At 48.8% G+C, this 18178-nt stretch overlaps 1 protein-coding gene across 7 annotated transcripts in view; it reads right to left on the bottom strand.

Moving 5' to 3' along the window:
• Positions 1-17442, bottom strand: part of TMEM269 (transmembrane protein 269) — a 44318-nt gene extending 26876 nt beyond the window's left edge. For 2 of the 7 annotated variants that reach the window (XM_038376481.2, XM_038376484.2), the window contains exons 1-2: positions 15965-16031; positions 6903-6973 (exon numbers count right to left, since the gene is read on the bottom strand). Coding sequence is in view for 2 of the 7 variants with exons in the window: in XM_038376479.2 (XP_038232407.1) it covers positions 6903-6927 (25 nt within the window). In the remaining 5 variants the exon portion in view is untranslated. Of the gene's footprint in view, positions 1-6902; positions 6974-15964; positions 16070-17387 lie in introns of those variants that run through there. The other 5 variants (XM_038376480.2, XM_038376483.2, XM_038376482.2 and 2 more) reach the window with 4 other exon arrangements.
• Positions 17443-18178: the final 736 nt, after the last annotated feature.

The raw sequence follows: 18178 nt of genomic DNA, 5'->3' as shown, positions 1-18178 counted from the left end.
CAACAGAAGTTCTCAGCAGAGGCCAAAGGCAGGCTGGGGTATTGCAACTTCCCTCTACATTTTTCCCATCCATGTGCAAAATGAATTTTGTTATGTGCACCAATCTGGAGGTGATGTTTGGTGGGGTTAGGGCTGAGAGGTTTGAAGTGTGGGAGGGGGCTCAGGGCTGGGGCAGAGGGTTGTGGTGCGGGGGTGAGAGCTCCAGCTGGGGATGTTTGGTATGCAGGCTGTCCTGGGGCTGGGGCCAGAGGACTCCCCCCAGCCCTCTCCCCACCAGCAGCAGCTCTGAGGCTGGGGCAGAGGCTCATGGCAGCCCTGCATGCCCCAACTTGCTCCCCTCCCCCCACCTCACTCCTCTCCAGGCCCCTGTGGCTGCATGCCTGCGTGGCCCTTTATAGCTTGCTACACGGTCGCACAGCTTAGCAGGAACTTTAGGCTCCCGTATTTCTGAATACAGGACACCATTACTAGAGACACGATAACGCCTCTGGTTCTTGGAGCATTTCCAATGTGAGCTGTCCAAGCCAATGAGCTCAGTATACATGAATTGTCCCAAGACCAAGAAGGCAAATCCTCACTAAGTCACCCGGCTTGCAAGCAACACATTGCCTAACCTATACCCTTCTACAGAGAAGATCTTCTTGTGGAAATTCCCACTTCAAATATTCTTTTCTCCGAGTTTCCAATTTGAATTTAAAAAACAAAACGCTAAATCAGCAAATTATATTGAAAATGCTTAGGGAAACCCTGGTGAATCTGAAGAAAAATTCTGCCTCTCTCCATCCAGCTAACACTAGTTGGTGCCAAGAACATGTCTGAAAAAGGGAGCAGGGGTTCTTTGTGCACAGTACACACAGTACTATGCACGTGGGCTTCTTGCACGGCTGGCTTATTTTAATTGTGACATGGTTTAACGTGGCTTTAAAAATTGTAGCTTTTTGTGGCTTCCTGCAGGGACAGCTAGACAGAGAGCAAACATGCCTCTTCGTATAAACTGAAAACAAGATAGCCAAGTTCGGATGATCCACAGTGGAAGAGCCAGAAAGATGTTTAAAAACAATAAAATAGTTCTAAGATAGGTTTAGATCGTATTCAAATTCAATGTAAATCTAGCAGGAGGCACTCTTCTGGCTGAAATGAATATAGTTATTTCTCATAAATTTACACATTGGCATATTGAAAAGGAAGTGACAAGAGATAATGCAGGGTTTCCCCCAAGATTTTAGGTAAAGGTGTGGACAAGTTCCCAGATGTCTGAATATGCAGCCTCAAATGTCCAGCAGAGCATAATTGGCTCCCTGTGCAGTTAGTTTTAGAGCTGGTTAAGAGGGGAGCAAAGGCTTTAAGGAACAGGGATGAATGGGAGGAGTTGGTGCAGAATATGACATCATCATCAACCCCTCCTTAGAGCTTAGGGGAAACCCTGCAAAGGAAGAGGAGAGCAGTGAAGGCTCTAGAAGGTTTTCCAGTGTCCCTGCTGGGCATGCTTAAAGTGGTGCCATTGAGTAGGGGAAACAAATTCAAAGTCAATTCTAAGAGCATGCAGTTTCACCTGCCAGGAAGCCATTGTGGGCCCGATTCTCAGGTGATGTAAACGGATGTAGCGCCAATGATTTTGTGCCAATTTGCACCAGCTGAGATCCTGGCCCTGCAGGAGGTAGTTTTATAGTTCTATGAATATTGGTGACCTACCTTTCTTACAGATTCAGATCCAAAGTATGCCTGTTAAGCTGACACACATCTCTTTTTGGCCCCCTTCACTCAATTTTATACCAACAGTGGCAATTCTCCACTAGGTAAGAGGGAATCTGAGTGATTTGCAAAGGAATAGGGGAAATGGGTCTCATAGGTAAATGGCAGGATAGGAGATTTTGCTTCTTGGAATAATGTTGCTGCAGTAGACTCCTATGAAGATTAAGTGGTAAACTGCTATTTTTGTCTCCAGTGAAGCAACTGTTTGTGCTTCCAACCCAGAAGGGCCTTCCTGCACATTAGGAACCTACCATATGCTTGATTATCACCTTGTACTTGAAAAAAGTCATCTAGGTTTCAAAACATGAGCTTTTTTTATGGTAGCATCAGAGCTTTTTGACAGCTGGCATGGCTTGATGCAAAGGCTGAGTCCAAGAACCCCTAGAAAAACTGTGGTCAGACTAAATTAAAGCAACTCCTCCCTCCCACTCTCCCCAATTTGGAGAGCTAAACTCAGGGCTTGTCTACACTACCTGCTAGATCAGGTATAAATGCGATAAATCGACTGCCGAACGCTCTGTCGACTCTGGTACTCCACCAGAGCAAGAAGCACAAGCTGAGTAGATGGGAGAGTCAGCTGTCGACTTACTGCAAGTAGAGCTATTCACGTAGCTGAAATTGTGCATCTTAGATAGACCCTGCGCGATAGCGTAGACAAGCCAGTATGCTTAGACGCTATGATTAATACATTTTCCTTCAGTCAATTCTATTAAAAGGGACATCATCAAGGTTGGTAGACCCAAAGAGCTAATTTGTATTTGCAAAAACCTACATAATTCATTAACAGCTCCATACTTAAATGCTATTTTCTCAGATAAGAAAAAAACCCATGCAAGTCACCCAGCAGTCAGGCATGCAAGTTTCAAAGAACATAATTCTGATAAGGGAATTTCAGTATCAAGTTCCCAAAGGGTGATCAATCAGCAAGAAGAAAAATGGAACTTAAACCTCAGTGTCCTTTTAAAGGACAGATTTGCAGTAAAATTCCCCTTAGTCTCACTATAACTAATTTTGTATGACTTCAATTATCTCAGTCTACCAAGCAAAAGCCTTTCAGCAAAGTTACCTTTAAAATATGAACGTGCTTCCCCCTCACCTGTTCACGAAAGCATGAAATGTGCTGCTTACAAAGCAAGTTATCAATTTCCAGCCACTATTAAACGAGACATGTCACACCTTTGTTCTCCCATAATACAGGGGAGCTGAATGGCAGAGACAACAGCCTGATTTTCATTCCCTGCCTGCACTATCATCCCCAAGGACCTGCCTCTCCCCACTGTCTTACATCTTGTGCAGTCATTTACCCCTATGCAAATGGGGGTAGAACACTAAACTTCTCTCACATAAACTAGTGTTAATCAGCAGTAACATCAATGAAGTTAATGGCATTACACTAGTTTTTCCATCACAAAGTGCAATCTGAATCAGTCCCACAGGATTTAAACACTATCTCTGTTAACTCCGTTGTTCATGCCGATGTGAATGGGACATAATTAAGAGACCGTCTATTCCTCTACCTTCTATAGCAAGGTCCCCTGATTTCTATGGGACCCCAGTGCCGAAATGTAGAAATTCTGCACCAGCTTCAGGAAAATGTGATTTATTTTAAAGGCTTTTTTTTCAATTACATATGAAAATGCTTTACACAATCACTACGGTAGCTCCTGCATTATTTATATCTACATTTAAATGAATTTGTTTTACACTCCCGCAATATTTGCAATGCACTGTGTATTGGCAACTCAGTGCAGAAGATGTCAGGGAGAAGCTGAGCTTTTGGCAACTAGGCAGGCATGGGCTGAGCATATTAGCTGAATTAACTTGATAGAGTGAAAGAGTTAACAGGAGCATTTGAATTTTCATCATCAGGCATCAATAGCCAACATGCCACTGACATGAATGGGACTAGTCACCATCTCTCAGATGTTGTTCCCAGCTGGCTGCATAATCAGCAAGACAATTCTGCATTGATGTAGGCTCAGATCACACTTAAAAGTTTATCTGGCAAACACAGGGACTAGCACTTTTTAAAAAATGAAATGCACTTCTGTGGCACAGGACGGATTCTGTGACACTGTCAAATAGATGGGTATAATTAGAGCTATTGAGACTGGGGAGACACCCAAAGGCCAGATTCTGATCTCACTTATCCTGCTTTTACACCAGCATAATGCCATCGACTTCACATGGCGTTTGCCCTGATTGACATTACTACCGGAGAAAACACAGTCTGGGCTCAAGGTCACAAGAATGATTCAGGACAAGTTTCAAAATTACATCCCAGGTACACAGGCCAGCATGGCTGTATTGCTCTTGTGTAATCCTTCTGCAGTGGGGGGGATTTCACCCATGATTAATTTCAGAAGGCAGGTACAACCGGACGCTGGTATCTTAACCCAATGGAGAAACTGCTGCACGGAGAGGCTGTGAATGCTAATCTCATGCTCCAAATCCAATTTCAGTCATTCTGCAACCAAGCAAAACAGGAATTACAGTTTAAGGTTTGAATGGAGAGGGGTTTAAATTTCTTAACGACAGTGGTTTTGAATGACTCAGCTACATCCAGTGTATTCCTTGGCTGTTAGAGGGAAGTATTTAAAATAGGATCCAATTCCTGTCCCCCAATGCGATCACCTCTCATTCAAAGCAGACGGAACTCAAGCCCCACCAGCTGCGCAGGAGTACACAATGGCTAGTTCAAGCTGACTGCAGCCTGCTTTAGGCTAGCAGGGGGAAAAGGATAGTAGGAGAGAAGCAGTTATCACATGAGCCAGCTAGATTCTCTCATAAGCAGCACACAGCAGCCTCTCTATTTGTATACCTCCAGTGGAGTGAATGTGAAAAAAAGGAAATAAATAGACATTTAAAAGCTAGCAATATCACACAATCCTGATATGTAGGGCCCATTCAGGAGAGGATTTCTAAGTAAAAATGCTCCCTTGGCACATACTGTGTTTTAGGGGAGCTGAAGAAATGTTAATTCAGAACCTGTGTTTTCCTACTTGTTTCCTCATTATGTGGAGGGCAGCATATTACAGCATAGGAAACTGATATCTTGGAAGGTAACTAGTTGGGGGGTTGTTTGGTCATTAGTAGTTACACAATCATTAAAAAAAAAAAATCAGTTCATTAAAATCAGGTTGTTAAACTTCAGAAGTAGAGATGGATCATGCCCAGGAATGGTTGTGTGAAAAACCTTCTAGAACACAGACATGGGAGACTAGTGAGGAAAGAGAAAACTCAAAATCTATGTTAAAACAACAAACAAAAACAAACCTCCAGCAATATCAAGGAAGGAACTTTATGGACATCACAGAATCACATTAATGTTAAATTACAGACCAAATGCTGCCTTTGGATACGTGTGCAAAGCTCCTAATGACTTCAAGGAGATTTGCACGCATCCATCGCAGGATGTAATTTGGCTCCTTGGTCAGCCTATCACAAACAGACAGAAAAGGCCCTGATCCAAGAGCCATTAAATTCCATGGAAAGACTCATGGATTTCAACAGGAAATGGATTGGGCTCCAAGTACAAAGAACAGCGTCAGGCTTAACTTTCAATCTCCAGGCTTTGTTCCTTGTCAAACCAACACTTACAGTGCTTTTTTTTTTTTTTTTGGGGGGGGGGGGGTGTATTTTAATACAAACAAACCCACGTTAAAATTACACTGAGACCCCAGCAGGCCAGGCTGGCTAGAGTGTTAAATTATTATGTTTAATATTTTAAGCTCTTTGAGACAGAGACCATGTCTTCCAGGTTTGTACATTAAGTGCAATGAAGTCTTCTGTTCTTGGAACTTCAGATGACAGGAGCTACTGCCATGAATAAGAGGTCAAGTTTTATTTTTTCCATGAAGTACTGAAAAGAAGGGGAATGACTTTTGGCTGAATTTATCTTTTTTACACCTTGTCTCAGTTGTACCAGAGTAATAAACCCCACATGCCAGTGGAGTGTTAATCACAAGTAATTATTAAGGGCTTGTCTACACTGGCAATTTCCAGTGCTGCAACTTTCTTGCTCAGGGGTGTGAAAAAACACACCCCTGAGCTCAGTAAGTATCACCACTGTAAAGCACCAGTGTAGACAGTACCCCAGCGCTGGGAGCCGTGTCCCTTGTGGAGGTGGCTCTGCTGTGACCATACAAGCCACGTTACGTTGCCACTGTAGACTAGCCCTAAATCTTACATCTATATGTTGTGTACTTCTTTGTATGGCTAGGCCTGGTAGGCCACATTTCAGCCCAAGGGCCGGCTGTACTTATACTTTGGCCAGGGGGAGAGGGGGAACTAAAGTCACCAGGAACAGGCAGGAAGAAAGGGTGTGGAAAGCAGGTCACGGTGACTCTGCTCTGTGCTCCTTTCCTCTATAAAGGAAAATGTTCCCTCCACAAGCATCCACAGGGCTGGGGCTCTGGAGTACAATGGGGTGTGCTGGGACCAGATGCTCCACTTTAAGCTGGTGGATTCTGAGAACTCCAGCTTCCCCTTCAATTCCTCATCTAAGACAATATGGGGTGAACATGTGTGGGAGGTGCAGAGCCAGTGTCAGAATGGCTTCAGAAGAATCAGGCAGAGGCAGAGGGGGAAATGGGAAACCCAGGGACCACTGCCTGCCTATGCCACAATCCCAGGATCTGTGGAGTTGCGGTCTGGTAGCTCTGCAGGATTTCAGGCTACAACTCCTTCCCTCAGCTCAAACTGTAATCACAGCCAGAAAAAGGGTCCCATTAAGAAGGGCAACACAACTGGCCAAGAATGACCAGAAGTGGGTGAAAAGTTTTGTTTTGGGATCAGAATTTCAAGTGATGAGCAGGGGGGTGTACAAAAACATTCACAAATTCCCACCATTTTCCAACCAGCTGCAAGAACTACTGGACAAGCTTGGTGGTTGTCTTTGCGGTTTCTGGTCTCAAATGAAATCTTTTCCCCTCGCCCTAATCTATACACTAACAAACCTCTGGCAACTAAACATCTTTGCATGATAAATGGAACATTTGCTCCATGCTTCCTCTCTGGTTCTCAAGTTGTATGGATGCTGGTTTGTTTGTTTGTGTTTTCAGTGGGGGGGGAGGGGGAAAAAAGAGTTGGATAATAGATCAGTATGCAGAAAGGAGTAAGACATGCTCAAAGTTTCAAGAAGTACTCACCAGAAGGGGGCGACACCATCCACATCTTTGCTGAATTATTATGGGATACAGCACTCTTCTACTACTGAAGACTAATAAAAACATTTACAGAGGTTAGATCATGCTCACAGCATCTAGTGATCATTGCCCAAATCGCTCATCCTAGTTACCAAATGGGTATTATAAAAGGCCAATTAACTGGGGAAGGCTCTGCCTGCAACTAAATACATCGTGTGCACAACTCGTTACCAAAGCAAAACAAAACACACTTTCAAGAAGTGACGTTGTACCAAATACTCAAACTTCCCTAATGGCCAGAAGTTCAAAAGCTACACACCGGAGATGGGCATATCCTTTGGAACTATACATCTCAGCATTTCTGCTTGCTTGCACAACATTCATTAGCAGGAGGACAAGGCTTGCTTCACACAGTTAAATAAACAATGCTATCAGTGACAGAAGCAGACTCAACTAGCAAATAGATTGCTTCCCTGTCTCCTGTGAAAGCCCCCACCGCTGTGCTTCCGCAGGAGCATTTGGTCCTGGAACCACCTGAAAGCAAAGCGCTGAGATTCTGTGCATGAGATTGAGCTTTGTCGTTGCTGCACGAAGCGAGCATCCACATGCACTGACTAAACTCACAGGCTGGGTCTTCCAAGGCGCCAAGATGAATTGGGGGTTTAAATCCCACTGATACGGAATGGGAGCAGAATTCCTAACCCAGCCTGCACTAGGCTCAGAATGAAACTTCCAAGGACTGATCTGGGGACAATTCCACAGGGTATTACGGTAATTACTGTAGTCTGAAAGGAAGATTAGTGTTTGTGCAATTTCAAGACAAAACTTGCTCATACAAGAGAATCCAAGATTTGAAAGACAATTTACTAAGTTTAGAAACACACTGTTAAATAAACAACCCTTCCCTCTTACACAGAGAAAAACTTTAAGGAAACTGTTAATTAACATATAGGTACAGTAAGAGTAAGTGGCAGAGATGGACTAAAGGTGATTTTGCTATAAGACCCTGTTCAAAAAACAAGGTTTAAGCCTGAAGAAAATTTTATCTTCTGCTGGATCCAGTTACACTTCCCTAGAGTCAGAGACTTCCCTGGTATTTTCACCCCGCAGTGCATTGCCTTTCTGAAATCCCAGGGTTCAGAGACTGCTCTGAGGTTTCGGAAGTGCAATGTTATCATTCTAGAGCAGGGGCAGGCAAACTTTTTGGCCTGAGGGCCGCATCGGGTTTCAAAAATTGTATGGAGGGCCGGTTAGGGGAGGGAGGCGTGGCCCAGCCCCCACCCCATATCTGCCCCCCGACAGCCCCCCAGGACCCCTGCCCCGTCCAACCCCCCCGTTCCCTGACTGCCCCCTGGGACCCTGCCCCCATTCAATCCCCCTGTTCCCCACCCTCTGATCACCCCAACCTGCTGACCAACCCCCCGAACTCCCCTGCCCTCCAGCCAACCCACCCTTCTCTTGCCCCCTCACTGCGCAGCACAGAGCCCCGGGTCAGGCCGGGCTCTACAGCTGCACTGCCCAGGAGCTCACAGCACCCCCCACCCAGAGCACTGCACTGCCGGCCACGCAGTTGGCTGCGGGGGAGGGGCCGGGGACAGCCTCCCAGGCCAGGCCGGAGGGTCCCACGGGCCAGATGTGACCTGTAGTTTGCCCACCTCTGTTCTAGAGCATGAAAACGGAGAAGTTTTAAAGTGGAAGGATGAGTGAATTGAGGGACAATAGCAGATGGATGCTACCAGAGTTGGCCTTCACTGCCCACTTCACTGGTTGGGGTGGGGGGTGTGGTCAAAAGACAAGAAGTAGGGTGTGGCTGCGAGGCCAGCCATGGAAGGGAGTTTGGGACAATGGGGGGAGGCAGTGGGGCCCAAGGGTGATGACTGGGGAGCCTGGGGGGGGGGGGGACAGCGGGGACCAGGAGGATGGGTGGGGAGGTAGCAGAGGCCGGTGTGATCAGAGGGGAATGGACTGGGGGAGGCAGTGGGAGCCAGGAGTGATTTGGGGAGGGAGGGGGAGACAATGGGCCTGGTGAGGCAGAGTGGGCCAGGAGAGACTGGAGGGACGGGGCAATGGGAAAGGGGGAACTTGCTGCAGGTGGCTACATCTCCATACACATGGATCTGGAAAAAAGTGGCGTGGAGAAGAGGTGAATGATAGGAGAGGCCAGATTGCACATGTGACAGCTTTTCAAAAAAGTTTAGAGGGAAAGGAAGGTCTGAGCTGGAGTTTGGGGATGGAAGGGGGCTCAGAAGGTTGGTGTAGTTTAAAGAAAAACTTGGAGCTACCCTCTGGACTATTCTTCTTCTTCTTCTTCTTCTTCCTCCACCCTCTGCACCAGAGCTTGTCAGGTAAAAAACTCACAAGTGCTCCTTCTAGCAGATGACAGAACGAGGAGTAATGGTCTCAAGTTGCAATGGGGGAGGTTTAGATTGGATATTAGGAAAAACTTTTTCACTAAGAGGGTGGTGAAACACTGGAATGCGTTACCTAGGGAGGTGGTAGAATCTCCTTCCTTAGAGGTTTTTAAGGTCAGGCTTGACAAAGCCCTAGCTGGGATGATTTAACTGGGACTTGGTCCTGCTTTGAGCAGGGGGTTGGACTAGATGACCTTCTGGGGTCCCTTCCAACCCTGATATTCTATGATTCTATGATTCTAACCTCAGAACATGAGCAGGCCCTTTTTTATTGGCAGTGGGTAGATTTTTTTAGCCACTCTAAATCCCTTTGAGCAGCGTAATCCATCACACAAGTACCACTTCCTTTGTAAGAGACACCTACCAAATCCAGTGCCTTTATCCCACAAAGTCACTTGCAACAAGAGCTCATGGCAACAGAACCAGAAGGAAAGAGGCCCGACTGTAAGAGACCAAAGTGATCAGTTTTGCAAATCGCTCAGACAGCTCTTGCGTTTATTGCACTTTGGCCTGGACAGCATGAGAAATCTCCTGTCAGTCCCAGCCATCGGAAGGGAAAGGAGGAGCTTGGCTGGTCAAGCTGTGCCCATCTTTTGTAAACGCCTCACCCGGACCTGACATTCTTCTATTGCTTTACTAAAAGGTGCTCAATCTGCAGGGTAAGCTTAGAAGAAAAACAAGTTTTCCCTCTGGGAAGGCTCCCCCGTGGAGAATAAGCAAGCACCATAGGCAGCTGTGGTTGTCCCCACCAAGAAGGTAACAGGATAAATTGGACAATCTGGGCTATTAATATCTTCTGCAGACAAAGCAGCCCCAATGCCATTATGAAGGCGATTAGACAGCGAGGAGAGAGAGCATTGCCCAGCAGCCCATAGTCAGTAACCATTAGGGGCCCTGGGCCAGGTTCTCCTCTCATTTACTTCGTGGGAATCAAGGGAAGGGCACCAAAGCTATTGGCACGATACGGATGTAAAAATCAGGTGAAGGGAGAGGAAGCTGTTCTAAAAAGCCAGTCAGCTGCAAACCAGCTGAGCAGCGAACAGCAGAGAGGCTAACAGAGGGAGTTTGTCTAGGATCTGCCTGAGAGGAGGTACACTAAGGGCTGCATTAGGGAGGCTGTGTTGGTGAGTATCTGAGTGTCTGTTGTGGGGACAGTTTGACCATGTGCTTGATTGGTTGTTTGAAAAGTGTGAATTGGGAGTGCTTTGTTCCAGGTGAGCCTTCTGTGGGCCTGACTGTTATAAAAAGCCAGTCAGCTGTGAACCAGCTGAGCACTGAACAGCAGAGAGCCTAACAGAGGGAGTTTGCCTGGGAGTTCGCCTGGGGAGAGCCCACTGAGGCTTACATCTTGCCAGCTTCTCTGAGTAGTTACTACAACTCCTGAGGAAGCTCGTACAAGGAAGGCAACATGGGATGGGGAGCATACAGCTGTTGTGACCTGCACTGGATGTGCCATGTTTGTCTTTCTTCCACAGGACAGAAGCGACTTTGTACAAAGTGCAAGCTGGTCTCCATACTGGAAGAGAAGGTTCAAGGTCTGGAGAAACAAAGTATCGACCCTGCTTTGCATAAGAGAAACTGAAGATTTCCTGGACAGATGTCAGGATACGCTTCTACGGGCACAATGTTCTGAAGATTCAGAGCAGGCTGCGCAGCAGGGACAGGAGGATGGTGAAGAAATTTGGCAGCATGTGACCTCCAGAAGAAGAAAGGGGAGCGTCCATGTACCAGCAGCGCAGATACAGATAAGCAACCGTTTTCATGTTCTCCCCACAGGTACTAATGCGGAGAGTGGACTAGATGATACGTCTGAGGGAAGGGAACAGAAGGAGACTCCGCCGATTGGAAGGCAGGAGATGCCCTGTCCTAGGGATGCGCGTTCCACGACCACCGCTCCCAAGAGGAGGCGGCGGGTGGTGGTGGTCGGGGACTCTCTCCTCAGGGGGACCGAGTCATCTATCTGCTGCCCCGACCGGGAAAACTGAGAAGTCTGCTGCTTGCCAGGAGCTAGGATTCATGATGTGACGGAGAGACGGCCGAGACTCATCAAGCCCTTGGATCACTACCCCTTCCTGCATCTCCACGTGGGCACCAATGATACTGCCAAGAATGACCTTGAGCAGATCACTGCAGAGTACGTGGCTCTGGGAAGGATAAAGGAGTTTGAGGCGCAAGTGGTGTTGTCATCCATCCTCCCCATGGAAGGAAAAGGCCCGGGTAGAGACCGTCAAATTGTGGAAGTCAACGAATGGCTACGCAGGTGGTGTCGGAGAGAAGGCTTTGGATTCTTTGACCATGGGATGGTGTTCCAAGAAGGAGGAGTGCTAGGCAGAAACGGGCTCCACTAAACGAAGAGAGGGAAGAGCATCTTCGCAAGCAGGCTGGCTAACCTAGTGAGGATGGCTTTAAACTAGGTTCATCAGGGGAAGGAGACCAAAGCCCTGAGGTAAGTGGGGAAGTGGGATACTGGGAAGAAGCATGAGCAGGAGAGCGTGAGAGGGGAGGGCTCCTGCCTCATACTAAGAAAGCAGGACAAACAGCAAATTCTCAAGTGCCTATACACAAATGCAAGAAGCCTGGGAAACAAGTAGGGAGAATGGGAAGTCCTGGCACAATCAAGGAATTATGACGTGACTGGAATAACAGAGACTTGGTGGGATAACTCACATGACTGGAGTACTGTCATGGGTGGATATAAACTGTTCAGGAAGGACAGGCAGGGCAGAAAAGGTGGGGGAGTTGCATTGTATGTAAGGGAGCAGTATGACTGCTCAGAGCTCCAGTATGAAACTGCAGAAAAACCCGAGAGTCTCTGGATTAAGTTTAGAAGCGTGAGCAACAAGGGTGATGTCGTGGTGGGAGTCTGCTATAGACCACCAGACCAGGGGGATGAGGTCAGCGAGGCTTTCTTCCGGCAACTCACGGAAGTTACTAGATTGCAGGCCCTGTTTCTCATGGGAGACTTCGAATCATCCTGATATCTGCTGGGAGAGCAATACAGCAGTGCACAGACAATCCAGGAAGTTTTTGGGAAGAGGAGGGAACAATTTCCTGGTGCAAGTGCTAGAGGAACCAACTAGAGGCAGAGCTCTTCATGACCTGCTGCTCACAAACAGGGAAGAATTAGTAGGGGAAGCAAAAGTGGATGGGAACCTGGGAGGCAGTGATCATGAGATGGTCAAGTTTAGGATCCTGACACAAGGAAGAAAGGAGAGTAGCAGAATACGGACCCTGGACTTCAGAAAAGCAGACTGACTCCCTCAGGGAACTGATGGGCAGGATCCCCTGGGAGAACAACATGAGAGGGAAAGGAGTCCAGGAGAGCTGGCTGTATTTTAAAGAATCACAGAAGTCATAGAATATCAGGGTTGGAAGGGACCTCAGGAGGTCATCTAGTCCAACCCCCTGCTCAAAGCAGGGCCAATGCCTAATTTTTGGCCCAGATCCCTAAATGGCCCCCTCAAGGATTGAATTCACAACCCTGGGTTTAGTATGACAATGCTCAAACCACTGAGCCATCTTCCCCCCTCCCCCAGTACAAACTAAAATTTCATGCAGACAATGACTTGTTTATATTGCTCTATATACACTGAAATGGAAGTACAATATTTATATTCCAATTGATTTATAATTACTAGCAAATAGTTTAAGTGAAGTGAAACTTGGGGGTACACAAGACACATCAGACTCCTGAAAGGGGTACAGTAGTCTAGAAAGCCATGAGAGCCATTGCCGTTGGTGACAGGGAAGGCTTCTGATGAGTCTCCATAACCCTGCCCATTATGCCATCATGAAGTGAGCAGATGACAGCAATCCTCTTAGATTCATAGATACTAAGGTCAGAAGGAACCATTCTGATCATCTAGTCTGACCTCCTGCACAACGCAGGCCACAGAATCTCACCCACCCACTCCTACGAAAAACCTCACCTATGTCGGAGCTATTGAAGTCCTAAAATTGTGGTTTAAAGACTTCAAGGAGCAGAGAATCCTTATTGAGGTTACAGGGACAAACCATCCCGAAGTGTACAAAGAATAGTAAATATGACAGGCGAAAAGCTTGGCTTAACAGTGAAATCCTTGCTGATCTTAAACACAAAAAAGCTTACAAGTGGAAGATTGGACAAATGACCAGGGAAGAGTATAAAACTATTGCTTGGGCATGCAGGAGTAAAATCAGGAAGGCCAAATCACACCTGGAGTTGCAGCTAGCAAGAGATGTTAAGAGTAACAAGAAGGGTTTCTTCAGGTATGTTAACAACAAGAAGAAAGTGTGGGCCCCTGACTGAATGAGGGAGGCAACCTAGTGACAGAGGACGTAGAAAAAGCTAATGTACTCAATGCTTTTTTCGCCTCTGTCTTCACAAACAAGATCAGCTCCCAGACTACTGCACTGGCCAGCACAGCATAGGGAGGAGGTGACCAGCCCTCTGTGAAGAAAGAAGTGGTTCGGGACTATTTAGAAAAGCTGGACGAGCACAAGTCCATGGGGCCAGATGTGCTGCATCCGAGAGTGCTAAAGGAGTTGGCAGATGTGATTGCAGAGCCATTAGCCATTATCTTTGAAAACTCATGGCAATTGGGGGAAGTCCCGGACGACTGGAAAAAAGCTAATGTAGTGCCCATCTTTAAAAAAGGGAAGGAGGAGGATCCTGGGAACTACAGGCCAGTCAGGCTCACCTCAGTCCTTGGAAAAATCATGGAGCAGGTCCTCAAGGAATCAATTCTGAAGCACTTAGAGGAGAGGAAAGTGATCAGGAACAGTCAGCATGGATTCACCAAGGGCAAGTCATGCCTGACTAACCTAATTGCCTTCTATAACGAGAAGGCTGGCTCTGTGGATGAGGGGAAAGCAGTAGACATGTTATTCCTTGACTTTAGCAAAGCTTTTGACACGATCTCCCACAATATTCTTGCCAGTAAGTTAAAGTAGTATGGGCTGGATGAATGGACGATATGGTGGATAGAAAGCTGGTTAGATTGTCGGGCTCTACGGGTAGTGATCAATGGCTCCATGTCTAATTGGCAGCCGATATCAAGCGGAGTGCCCCAAGGGTCGGTCCTGGGGCCAGTTTTGTTCAATATCTTCATTAACGGTCTGGAGGATGGCGTGGATTGCACCCTCAGCAAGTTTGCAGATGTCACTAAACTGGGAGGAGAGGTAGATACGCTGGACAGTAGGGATAGGATACAGAGGGCCCTAGACAAATTCGAAGATTAGGCCAAAAGAAATCTGAGGTTCAACAAGGACAAGTGCAGAGTCCTGCACTTAGGATGGAAGAATGCCAGGCACTGCTAAAGACTAGGGACTGAATGGCTCAGCAGCAGTTCTGCAGAAGAGGACGTAGGGGTACAGTGGACGAGAAGCTGGATATGAGTAAACAGTGTGCCCTTGTTGCCAAGAAGGCCAATGGCATTTTGGGCTGTATAAGTAGGGGCATTGCCAGCAGATCAAGGGACGTGATCGTTCCCCTCTATTCGGCATTGGGGAGGCCTCATCTTCACTACTGTGTCCAGTTTTGGGCCCCACACTACAAGGAGGATGTAGACAAATTGGAAAGCGTCCAGCGGAGGGCAACAAAAATGATTAGGGAACTGGAACACATGACTTGTGAGGAAAGGCTGAGGGAACTGGGATTGTTTAGTCTGAGGAAGAGAAGAGTGAGGGGGGATTTGATAGCTGCTTTCAACTACGTGAAAGGGGGTTCCAAAGAGGATGGATCTAGACTGTTCTCAGTGGCAGCAGATGATAGAACAAGGAGTAATGGTCTCAAGTTGCAATGGGGGAGGTTTAGGTTGGATATTAGGAAAAACCTTTTGACTAGGAGGGTGGTGAAGCACTCAAATGGGTTCCCTAGGGAGGTGGTAGAATCTCCATCCTTAGAGGTTTTCAAGGTCAGGCTTGGCAAAGTCCTGGCTGGGGTAATTTAATTGGGGGTTGGTCCTGCTCTGAGCAGGGGGTTGGACTAGGTGACCTCCTCAGGTCCCTTCCAACCCTGATATTCTATGATAGGAGAATTTGGCCCTCGATTTGCCTGCCAGCTTCCAGTGGGGACACTTGGCCCTTGCATAGGATCCGAGTGTCCTGACACGGAGAATACCTCGGGGAGTCACTCCTGAGGCGGGCGGCGGGTAGAAGAGGCCAGGGAATGCTCCGGCTCCCCTGGGCTGTCGTCGGATCCGCGGCTGCGGAGCTGCTGCTGTATTATGCCCCATACAGGTTCCGGGGCGGCGAGCAGGCGGCATGTACTATTCAGCTTCCCGGGTTATCTCCCTAGACTCCAGCGAGTTACTGATGGACCCCGGCAGCGGAGTAAGACATACCGCCCCCTCGGCCGCCCCGGAACCTGCATGGGGCATAGCACAGCTGCTTCGGATCAAGTGGAGGCTTTTCGACGCAGCCGCTTGGGCTCTGCGGACGGGGGGCGCGGCGGGGCCGGCCCGGGGCTGCTCCGGCCGCGGGGGAAGAGCAAGGGGGCTCGGGGCTCGCCTCCCCTAAGGGGGGCCCCACCCGCAGCCCATGCTTGCCCCGACTGCATTCAAAGCACGGTCCACAAACACAGACCTATCCTCACAACACCCCCACCGTCCTCCAGCATCCAGGCATGTTACCGCTTTGAAAGACGGGAAACCGAGGCACAGAGAAGTGACTTACCCAAATCAATGGCAGAGCCAGGATTAGAAATAAGCGTCTCTCTGCTCCCAGCCCTCTGCTGAAAAGACTTGCCTGACGCACTTCTTTATTTTATAACCAATCCCCGGCTCAGATGCCCTGAGTCACGGAACAGGGTGGGGCTAATTTACAGGGCCGAGGTTTTTTGCAAATGACACTGGATTGGGGGTGGGAGGAGCGCTGGAGGCAGGGCAGCAGCGGTCGGACCGGGGTTTACTGCCGTCCACAAGGCGGGGCCCCAGGGGCTGGAGCTGCAGAAGTGGCGGACTGAGACCGTGGGTAGGTTTACGCTACAGCTGCTATGGAGCCCCAGCCCCGGCCGGGCCCGGCGCCGGCGCCGCACAGGTCTAGTGTAGACAAGCCATAGTGTAGGCACTCCAGGACAGCCGAGGGTTACGATGTCGATTTCAGTTTGTGTCGGTTTAGGTGCAGTTTGGTGTTTGTGCCTGGGGCAGAGCCGGGAAAGTGGACCAAGAAGCAAATATTTTTTTCTGCGAAATGGGCAAGACCTGTAATGCCTTCTTCAGTTCTGAAGACGCATGCAACAGTTTTGCAGCGCTGACAATTTTGGTGGAGAGCTGAGAGGAGGTGTTCCCAAGGGAACATAGTTGGGGCCCTAGATAAAACCCTTTAGAGACTGGGGTGAGGAATAACTTGGCACAAAGGCATTGAGGGTTGTGGGCGCAAAACAAGAACCCAGGCAGTTATTGGGTTACTGCAGCTAAGATCACTTGGGGAGAACATGTCGTGCCTGAGGGTGTGAGGAAGGGATGGAAAGGGGGTAAGGGGGGGGCAGGGGGAATAGCCTGTGGCCGAAGGAACAGTTTGCTGCTAAGAAGGACCAAGGTGGCTGAGTGGGGCCAAGACTGGTCAGGGGGCAACAGGCTGAGGCTGGGGGGGGGGCTAGGGAGGTGACGGGCTGTAGCTGGAGATGGGGCCGAGCGCGGTGACAGCGAGACAGGCTGCGGCTGGATGGAGGAGGGTCCAGGAGGGTGAGGGGGAGACAGGCTGCAGCCAGGGGGTGGCAGGGCTGGGTGGCGATGATGTGGGGCAGACCGGGGGTATCAGGGGCAGGGCTGGGGGCTTGGAGTGATGGGGGCAGAATAGGGGTGCAGGACAGAGGAGGCTGGAAGCAGGACTGGAGTGCAAGTTGGGGGTTATGGGGACAGGACGGGGTAGCGGGGATGGGGACAGGATAGGGGAGCGGGCAAGCCAGGGGTGCAGGGCCGGCTGGGAGGGGTCGAGGGTGCAGGGCTGGGGGTTTGGGGGTGATGCGGGCAAGCTAGGGGTGCAGGACTCGCTGAGGGGGTCGCGGGGTGCAGGGCTGGTCCCCCGGGTGCTCGCAGACGCTGGGGAAGCTGGACAGCTCCCGGGGAGACCTGGACCCGGATCCGCCCGTACTCACCAGGGGCACGTGGCTCCGGCTCCAGCTGCTGCTCCTGGCGGCCCCGCGGTCGGTTTTATGCCCGCTCCCCTCCTCCATCCCCGGGAAAATTCCACAGGAAGTGACGGCCGGGGCCTCCGGGGGGGAAGGGAAGGGAGGAGAAGCAGCCCCCGAGCCCCAGTATGCTGCTCCCAAGAACCCCTGTACACCTGCACTGTGCCAACCTCAGCAGCCCCCTACATCTCCTATGCCTTCCCCCAGCAGCCCCTATACACCCCTATTATATTACCCGCAGCAGACCCTCCCCATATATCCGCTGCTTTACTGTTCCCCAGGAATCTCTGTACACTCCTATGCTGCCCCCAAGAAACCCCTTTACCACCACCAAAAGCCCCCTTTATCAACACTGTCACTATATCACCCCCAATAATCCCTTATACATCCCATCATCTTGCCCTCAAGCATTACCATACTGCCCCAAGAAGCCCCTTACAGTGCTCCCTGCCACCCCCCCCATAGCCTGCTATATTGTCCCCATACAGCCCCTAACAACCCATTAAAAAGAACAGGAGTACTTGTGGCACCTTAGAGACTAACAAATTTATTAAAGCATAAGATTTTGTGAGCTACAGCTCACTTCATCGGATGCATAGAATGGAATATATAGTAAGATAGATAGATATAGATATATACAGAGAAGTGGAAATTACCATACAAACGGTGAGACGCTAATTAGTTAAGATGAGCTATTATCAGCAGGAGAAAAAAACTTTTGTAGTGATAATCAAGAAGGCCCATTTAGACAGTTGACA

The sequence above is a fragment of the Dermochelys coriacea genome, chromosome 18, assembly GCF_009764565.3.
Source record: "Dermochelys coriacea isolate rDerCor1 chromosome 18, rDerCor1.pri.v4, whole genome shotgun sequence".
NCBI classification, from domain to species: domain Eukaryota; kingdom Metazoa; phylum Chordata; order Testudines; family Dermochelyidae; genus Dermochelys; species Dermochelys coriacea.
Note: the sequence above shows the minus strand (reverse complement) of the source record. Positions and strands in the feature narration are given on the sequence as shown.